This window comes from Nicotiana sylvestris, chromosome 8 (genome assembly GCF_000393655.2).
Source record: "Nicotiana sylvestris chromosome 8, ASM39365v2, whole genome shotgun sequence".
NCBI lineage: Eukaryota > Viridiplantae > Streptophyta > Magnoliopsida > Solanales > Solanaceae > Nicotiana > Nicotiana sylvestris.
This window is the reverse complement of record NC_091064.1, coordinates 53,748,790-53,758,403: the sequence shown is the minus strand read 5'-3', so window position 1 is coordinate 53,758,403 and position 9,614 is coordinate 53,748,790. Positions and strand designations below refer to the sequence as shown.

Below are 9,614 nucleotides of genomic sequence, written 5' to 3'. Positions count from 1 at the left end.
CAAAAACAATGTGATGAAAGGTGGAATACAGGGAATCACCGGAAGTGTCATCGGTGGAATGATTGGGAAATGTCGTGGGAAGTGCAAAAGTTCAGAAAAAGGGTCAGAGGTGTGAAACAACAACATGGGTACAGAACACTCGGTTTGTCAGAGTCAGGGGTTTGAAAGTCAAGAAGAAAGGCAAGCGATTCAAGGCCAGTTCGGGAAGCCAGTCGGAACAAAACAATGCAGCAGATAGATCTCCAGCAAGAATGCCACCAACTAACCACCATTTTTGAACTGACAAATTTTCTTTGATTAAAATAGGGGCAGAAAAGTTCGTTTGTTTCAGAGGAACCTCCGTGGAGAAAGGCAGTCAACAAGCAGTTTCGATTTTTGATTTTCAGGACCCTCCTGAAAAATGGGACCTAGTTTAAAGTTCAAAAATAGCATAATCTAGCATAAATGTATCCTAAAGGAATATAAGTTGGCTTAGAAATGTGCATATTCGAGACAGGATTCAATTAGGAGTTTCCAGGACCCTCCTAAATAATAGGACTTAGCTTTAAGATTTCAATTAGATAACTACATTTAGCGTAAACTCTGTTATAAGGTAGTGTAATTCAGACATGGAAGTTGTCACCCTTAAGATAAAATTTGACCTTTGATTTTCAGGACCCTTCTGGATAATGGGGAGTAGTTTAAAGATCCTCTTAGATAACATGATTTAGCAGAAGTCACACCTGTAGAAGATATAACTTAGATTTTAAATCATCATTTAGTCAAGAGTTGTCAGGACCCCCCCTGAATAATGGGACCTAGATTTCAAATCCTTAGTAATACTTGGTAATATGGTTTAGTTTTACAATCACATCTGCCCCCAGCCACCAAACTGGGGCAGAAAATTTTCTTTGTTTTGTCTATTTGAAGTCAGGAGCCCGCCTGGAGAGCAGGGAATACATTTCAAGTTGAAGTCAGGAGCCCGCCTGGAGAACAAGGGAGTGCAATTTAAGTTTTAGCTTTCAAATTCTTTGTTTTGTCTATCTTGAAGTCAGGAGCCCACCTGGAGAGCAGGGAGCACTCTCAAGTTAGAAGTCAGGAGCCTGCCTGGATAACAGAAGAATGCACTCAAGTTCAAGTTCAGCAGTTAGGAGCCCGCCTGGATAACAGAGGAATACATTCAATTTCAAGATTCAGAAGTCAGGAGTCCGCCTGGAGAACAAAGACATACAGTTCAAGTTTCAGTAATCGGGAGCCCACCCGTACAACAAGGGAATACATTCAAGTTCAGCAATTTGAAGAAAGGAGCAATACCTCAGTTTGTAGTTTGCAATGGCAACAAGGGATTTTACCAAGAAAACACAAGACAACAAGGCAATGAGGAAGTACAACAACAAGTTTGAAGAATTTAAATAAGATTTTGTAATTCATAGGTCATAGTTTAGTTTAGCTTCTTTTATTTTGCCATGGTGTAATAAGGAAGGTCAGCAAGCAGTAGCAGCAGCAATCGCAGTGAAATCATATCTCCTGGTAGTCCCAGCTACCAGACACTCCTGAACTACACTGACCTGATTCCAGTTTAGCCCAGGATATGTAGGCAACCTCTGAAGCAGGGTGCGGTCAACTTTTTCAAAAAATGCTTCACACGGAATATGCGAACGGGCAAAAATCGCTCATTTTCGCTCACTTATCTTTGCACGAAAACTCTTCGTGTTTCCGGGCAAAGAGGGGCAGCTGTGAGCACGTGATTTTTGCCCTAAGCTAATTATTCCCAAAAATTCAAACAAAATAATTTCTTTATTTTTACAATTTTTGTGAATTTTGGCGTCACTTTCTGATAGTTGTTTGCATTTTATTTGTGCATGTTAATTCATATGAAAATACAAAAATATGCATTTAGGATATAAGTTCATATTTTAGGATTAAGTAGGGGTTAATTTGTTTTGGAACAAAATATAAAAATCACAAAAATAGTCCACTTTGCATTTTAATCGTTTTAATTGTGAATTGCCGTGAAATAGGTTTTAAATAATTTTAGAATTTAATTAATTTAGCTTTGACATCTATTAGGATTTTTATTTTTAATTGTGCATCCTCATAAAATTAGGGAAAAATAAAAAAAAAATACAAAATGAAAAATGAGTAAAAGAAATAAAAAGAACAAAAAAAGGGGAATAAATAAAGAGGGCTGCTCACAATTGGGCCATTTCAATTAAATTCACCCAGCCCAAAGAAAAAATCAGACCAAACACACCCCAGAAACCGGCCCAAACCCGTCCCTCTACCCGGTCCGCCCCTCTTGCCCTCAAAACGACGTTGTTTCGTTCCCAGTTGATCCGGACCGTCGAGGTTATCAGATCTAACGGCCAGGACTTCCCCCTCGTTATTATATAAATGTACGAAAATAACACACCCCTCTCAGACCCCCCCCCCCCCCCGTCCGTCTCTAACCTAAACCCTAAACACCAGCCGCCCCCATATCCTTTCACCGGAGCTCGCCGGCGGTGAACGACACCTACTCCAAATTACCCCAAAATAACACCACGAGACCTCCTCTTCTCCCTCGTCATGAATCCACCACCCGTTTCCTTCAAATCCAGCCCTAGCTCGTCGAATCCTCGATCAAAGATTCTCCGGCCAAAACCCAAAGTAATCCAATCACCACCAAATTAACACCATGTGACCGCTTGGGCCTCCTATACCCAACCCCCATAGCCCTGTCTCTCGAATCTACCTGGAATAGATCGAATATCAAATCAAAGGTTACCGACCAAAACCCTAATGCAAAATCTCCATGATTTCAGACCCTAACAACCCTAACCAGGTGTTTTCTTATGAAAACACGTGGTTAAGGATGTTACGGGTCAGAAATTTTGGGGGATTTGGAGAAACAACCACTGGCCGGAGCTCTTTGTTGTCAGTGAGTTCTTGTTGGTATTTTTTTTTATTTTCAATTTCTTTTTCCTTTTCTAATTTTCTGCATGTGTGAATTCTATGGTCAATGTCTAGTTTAATTTGCGTTTTAAATTTTTGACAATATTGTTCTAATCTTGTGTCCTGATTTTTTGTGATTAAGTCTAGTTGTTTGTTTGATTTTAATATGTTCCAATTACTGATCTTAGTTTGATTTTAGTTAAGCCGTTGATAATTTGTTAATTAGTTTTACTAAGTTTTGCTTGAATTAATTTCTGGTGTTCCTTTAGTTTAGGTTAATTACTACTTAGTTCAATTTCAGTTTAATTAATCATCATGATTTGTTGAATTTGGTTATAGTTGATAGTTTAATTTGGTCATTAATTCTGAGTTCAATTGCTAGACTCAATAAGAGTTTAAATCGGGATAGATGTAGAGTTTAAGAAAATGTTTGGTTATAAATGTACTTTTAGTTTAAGTTCAGGGGTAGTTTAGGCATGGAAAAGGGCTGTTTCGTTAAAGAATAGTAATTTCAAAACCAAAATAAGTGTAGTATAGGTATTCTAGAGGTAGAAGAACACCCTAGGGCCTTCTAGAAGGGGGCCTTGGTGTAAGTTTCAGTTTTTTAGAAGCAGTAACTTGAGTAACAAGTTAGGAAATGAGGGTGTTAACTTGTATAATAAGTTAGAAAACAAGGGACTAATAGGCAATTGAAAATCTGAAGCTTCCCCTTAGTTTTGCCTATAAAAGGCAGTCTTTATTGCTTTGTTGAAGGAGGTTGGAACCCCAAAAATTTCCCCCAAAACCCTCTCTGCAGATCTGAGCCTAAAATTTGAATTTCAAATCAATGGAAGTTCAAAAATCCTCTTCTAGATTTTAGTTTCGAAAAATCCAGTAGAAAATCCAAAAAAAATAAAATAGAAAACTCGAAAAAACAATTGTTACATTGCTTTTCCTTAGGCTATTTTGAACTCCAGCACTTAATTCAAGTTTCTAACTCAAATAGGATCCAAAACTATTTGAATTCCTTTGTTTCTATTTGGTATTTGAGGTCTGAAGGTAATTTGGGTCAGCTGGGCATTGAATATGATTAAATCGAGTTGATTATGGTAATCTGTTAAGTGCGTGGGTATGCTGGGTTCATTTTCTGGTTGTTTGATATAGTATTGGGTTAATTTCTTGATTCTGCTTGGTCTTCAATTCATTTTTGAACTGCTGAATCCTTTCTGGGCTGTTGTACTCGTTCATTGACTGTTGCTGGGTTATCACTAGTTCCCTGGAACTGTTACTGTTGCTAACTTCTCCTTCTTCCTTTGATCTTCTGATTTCCAGGTATACATTTTTGAACCTGTTTCGATGTATCATCCCCTGTTGACAATATGAAATGAAATTGAAGCAAATTCTCTGTTGTAGATCTATTAGCTTGTTATGTTTGAGATAGTTTGTCGTGATTTGGTGGTTGTACACTGTTATTAAATTCGAAATGCATAATTGAACTGACTGGTTATGTATTAATGGGACTATAAATTGTTATGTCTCAGATTCATGTTATTTTATTTTTCGAGTTAATTACTAGTTGTAGTTAGTCACCTATTAGCTGATGCATACACCTGTTAAGTACTAGTTGTAATTAATTTCATAGAATAAGTCCATACTAGTTGTAATTAATTCCCTATTAGCTGGTTCATGTCCCTGTATTAACAGACGGTTCAGTACAGGATAGAACTTCTACTAGTTATTTTCATATTCTCAATCTGTAATTAAGTCGATCATAGTCATAGATGAATACGTTGGTTTAAATGTTGGATTTAAGTTCGAGTCTCAGCATGTTGATTCATAAGTAAGGAAACTACTGTCCAATCCCACTAGGATTCTGAAATTGACGATAAGTCTCCAGTTTTGTTTTCTAAAAATCGAATTGTTGCTTCATATTCCTGGACGGTTTTGAATGTCAAGTAGTGTATTATAGATGTTAATCCAACGATGTGAAAGGACTGTGGCCTGGTGATCATTTGAATTCAATTTCGTTTCATAATTAGTATTGTGGCCTGTTTCAACTTGAGCCATATTTCTGGGCTCACTTTGGCCCAGTGGAGTGATGCCCTGCCAGAATAGCGCAAGACCCATTGATGATCACTTAATTGCTAAGAACTAAAAACTGGCGTGTGTTTGGGCCCTGAAGCTGGAGCTTATTGTGAATCGGATTGGGGCCCAACAGACTGAAACCCCATTGGGCTGCTGAATCATAGCCCTAAGGTTTGGGCCTCTTTGAATGCTTCTAGTGATAATTGATTGGTTAACTAATAAATTAGGGCCTTTAGAGACAAATAAAAATAGAAGAATATAGTTGCTTTTAGGTTGTTTTTTTTATAAAATGAGATGAGCCTCGCCGAACAAAGATACAAATGCGAGGCCCTCAATAGTGTCAAATGAAAGTTAATTAGAATTCGGGATGGCCGTTTAGCGAATCTCATGACTTTCCCCAAATAATAATACGCTAGACTCTTTAAGCACGACTTTAATAAAATTACATTCTTAAATACTGGTGCACATTTATGTGACCCAAATCCAAATCTCAACGAAGTCGAAATGTGTTGACAATCACGGGTGCATTGATTGCGACGTGGTTCAAAACACGTTTTCACGACGTTGCAATCCTTTTAAAATATTGATAATAGTGGTTTACGAATAAAAGGCACACATGTATTAAATCTGATAAAATCAAATACAATAGTTAAGCGACCGTGCTAGAACCACGGAACCCGGAAATGCCTAACTCCTTCTCCCGAGTTAACAGAATTCCTTATCCGGATTTCTGGTTCGCAGACTGTGATATAGAGTCAAGTTTTCCTCAGTTCGGGATTCAAAGCCGGTGACTTGGAATACCATTAATTTTCCAAGTGGCGACTCTGAATAATAATAATAAATCCCGCTCTGATTGTCCTTTAATTGGAAAAACTCCTTTACGCCCTTGCGGGTGTAGGTGAAAAAGGAGGTGTGACATTACTGAGTCAAATGCCTGCAGTAGCTTGTCATCTTCATCTGTTTTTGACCATCTTCCTTGTATTGTAAATATTGTTTCTCCCTCTTGTAATAAAGCTGTTATGAATAAGATGGACATTGTTTGGCATAATAGACTTGCACATGTTCCTTTTATTAAGATGAAAAGTATTTCTGAAATTTCCTCTCATATTTCTCCTACACAGTCTTTTCCATGTTCTATTTGTTCCATGGCTAGACAAACTAGATTGCCATTTCCTGATAGTTCTATTCATAGTTCTAAGCCTTTTCAACTTGTTCATGTTGACACGTGGGGACCATATCACACTTCTACATATTCAGGCTCCAAATAGTTCCTTACCATTGTTGATGATTTCTCTAAATGCACTTGGACTCATCTAATGGGGTCCAAAAGTAATGCCTTTCCCCTCTTGAAGGCTTTTGTGTTGATGGTTCAAACTCAATTTCATGTCACCACCCAAAGGATAAGATCTGATAATGCTCTAGAATTAGGAAATAGCAATGCTGTAGTTTCCTTCTTTTCTGAAAATGGAATCATTAATCAAACTAGTTATCCACACACATCTCAACAAAATGGTGTAGTGGAGAGGAAACATAGAACCCTTCTAGAAGCTTCCAGGGCTTTGCTTTTCCAATCCAAAGTACCAATCGGGTTTTGGGGAGATTGCCTTCTCACAGCCACATATATCATTAATAGACTCCCCTCTAGACTACTACAAAATAAATCACCTTATGAATTGTTGTTTGGCAAGACACCCAGCTATTCACACCTAAGAACTTTTGGCTGCCTCTATTTTGCTACTGTTCCCATTCCTCAAAGAGACAAACTGAAACCTAGAGCTATTCCATGTGTTTTTCTTGGCTACCCTTTTGCAAAGAAAGGTTATAAGTTGTATAACCTTCAGTCAAAATAGTGTTTTGTCTCTAGAGATGTCATTTTTCATGAACAACTCTTCCCTTTCTCTTCAGATTTTTCCCTTCCAGTTGTGTCAAAGTCCCCATTGTCAACCACCTCATCATCAGTTCCCACTTATTGGTTTGAATCTGGCATGCCTCCTGATGCTACCACTTCTTCTAGTCCTCTTTCAGTTCCTTTCCCTTCTGATGATCCATCTTTTCCTAATGCTTCTGACAACTACCATTCACCTTCTGATGCTTCACCTTCACCTTCTGATGTCTCACCTTCTCCTCACATTACTGACGATCTATTTGACTCTATTCCATCTACCTATTCTCCTGCCACATCTGTTGCATCACTAAGAAAATCTGCCAGAACACATACTCATCCCTCTTATCTAAAGGACTATCTTTTAAACTACCTAATTCCCTTTCCTGTTCTGCTATCCAACCTATAGAGTTTGAGCCATACACTTATTCTCAAGCAGCCCCTATTTCAGCTTGGCAGGATGCTATGAGAAAAGAGTTTGAAGCCCTAGAAGCTAATAACACTTGGATAAAGTTGAGTTACCCCTAGGTAAGAAGCCTATTGGCTGCAAGTGGGTCTATAAAATTAAATACAAAGCTAATGGTGAAGTAGAAAGATACAAGGATAGACTTGTTATTAGAGGGGACACTCAGGTTGAGGGGGTGGATTTCAATGAGACATTCTCTCCTGTAGTGAAGATGTCTACTGTCAAGTGTTTAATTGATGTTGCTATTAAGAAGAATTGGTCTTTATTTCAGATTGATGTTAATAATGCATTTCTTCATGGTGAGTTAGATGAGGAGGTCTATATGAAATTACCTCCTGGCCTTTCTATTTCATCTCCTTCTTCTTCTACTCTTTTGGCTTGCAAGTTGAAAAAGTCCCTTTATGGTCTTAGACAAGCTTCGAGGCAATGGTATGCCAAATTGCCTCAAGCTTTATATTCTAAAGGTTTTCATCATTCACTCACCGATTACTCTCTTTTTATCAAAGGCCCCGTGTCATCTTGTCATCCTAGCTGTTTATGTTGATGATATTATCCTTACTGGTGATGATTTATATGAGATTTCAGCTTTGAAAAACTTTTTAGATTCTGAGTTTAAGATAAAAGACTTGGTCTCTCTTTATTATTTTTTGGGTATTGAGGTCAATGCCTTACCTGATGGAGTTATATTGAATCAGAGGAAGTTCACTTCTGACTTACTCAAAGAGTATGATTGCATGGATGTTCATTATATTGTTAGCCCATTTGATTTGAATCAGAAGCTTAAGGCTGATGTTGGGGATCTCCTTCCTAGTCCTAAGAAGTACAGAAGCCTTGTGGGGAAGCTATTGTTCTTGACTCATACCCGGCCTGATATTTGCTTTAGTGTTCAACATCTGAGCCAGTTTATGCAGACTCCCCGGGTTCCTCATATAATTGTTGCTCTTCATTTGCTAAGGTACCTCAAGGGTACTCCTGACCTTGGCCTTTTTTACTCTAACTCTACTGATTTCTCTATCAAAGCTTATTCTGACAATGATTGGGTTGCTTGCCCTAACACTCGCAAATCTGTTTCTGGTTTTTGTATTTTCTTGGGTGATAGCCTTGTTGGCTGGAAATCGAAGAAACAACCTGTGATTTCTCTTTCTTTCGCTGAAGCTGGGTATAGGGCTATTAGTACGGCTGTTGCTGAATTGGTTTGGCTGTCCAGGTTGTTGCATGATCTTACTATTGATGTTTCCTTCCCCATTTCTATTTTTGTGACAATATGACAGCCATTCACATTGCCAAAAATCCTGTCTTCCATGAGCGCACTAAACATATTGAAGTGGACTGTCACTTCATCTGGAGTAAGTTGACTGAAGGGTTCATCCAGTTGTCACATGTTCCTAACTCTGAGCAATTGACAGATGTATTCACCAAGCCATTAACTGGTGTCCTCCATCACTCCTTTCTTGGCAAGTTGAAGGTTGTTTCCCCATCCAACTTGAAGGGGGGTGTTGGGCCTCCAGCTTGCACTACTTTAGGCCCAATGTAGCATACTTAAGTTGGCCCAGATATTTATTTTATACTTAGCCTTTTGTACTAGTTAGCCTTTATTCTTTGTTAACATAGCATAGTGGTTATTTTTAGTAGTTATCCATTCTTTACATTGTATAGACAGATTATAAATACAAAGAGGCCACAACTGTTAAAGGTTGACCGGTTATTTTCATCATCTCTTTCCCTTATGTTTCTCGATGAAGAACTTTCTAGAAAATCTCTAACCTCCATTAACGAACCTCAATTTCTGATCTTCTTTCACTGGTTTGACAGCTCTAGCTCCGCGCCTGACAATACTCCTAAAGCAGATTTACACAAGCATATGTGGGGGGGGGGGGCATTTCTTCCACTACCACTACCCCTTTGGTTCCTCAAAGCAGTATTAGTACTATGTTCTAGGAAATGAGTGGTTGCAAAAAAAAAGGTGACAGTAAAATTATGGAGGAATTGTTGGCCCCCCTTTGCTTGAACATGGAGCAATATAAGCTGCCAATACAACAGTCATTGAGTAGTAAATACAGAGCAATAATTGTCCTCAAAACAAAGATAGACCAAGCAGAACAACTTTGTAACTGTTATGAATAGTTTGTACATTGGATACTACTTTGGATACTACATTGGATGCTACATTGGATGTCCATGTTATGAATAACTTAAAGATTAAATTTCCTACTTTATGTCCATCATCTTTACTTTTTATGCCTATAAAAGGCCATGTAATTGCAATAGAAAAATACACCAAAGTGAAAG

The 9,614-nt window shown here is 38.2% G+C and overlaps 1 protein-coding gene across 1 annotated transcript; it reads left to right on the top strand.

Annotated features, from left to right (window-relative positions):
- The first annotated feature begins 7,536 nt into the window (after positions 1-7,536).
- On the top strand, positions 7,537-8,593 carry LOC138875041 (uncharacterized mitochondrial protein AtMg00810-like). The gene is made up of 2 exons (XM_070153850.1): positions 7,537-7,789; positions 7,857-8,593. The coding sequence occupies exons 1-2, from the start codon at positions 7,537-7,539 to the stop codon at positions 8,591-8,593; spliced, it is 990 nt and encodes a 329-aa protein (XP_070009951.1).
- Positions 8,594-9,614: the final 1,021 nt, after the last annotated feature.

What these genes read in the sequence shown, in the direction of transcription:
- LOC138875041 (XM_070153850.1), top strand. Translation starts at nt 7,537, where the DNA reads ATGTCTACTGTCAAGTGTTTAATTGATGTTGCTATTAAGAAGAATTGG. An exon ending in TCAAGCTTTATATTCTAAAG is followed by an intron (nt 7,790 to 7,856) that starts GTTTTCATCATT and finishes TTGTCATCCTAG; the next exon opens with CTGTTTATGTTGATGATATT.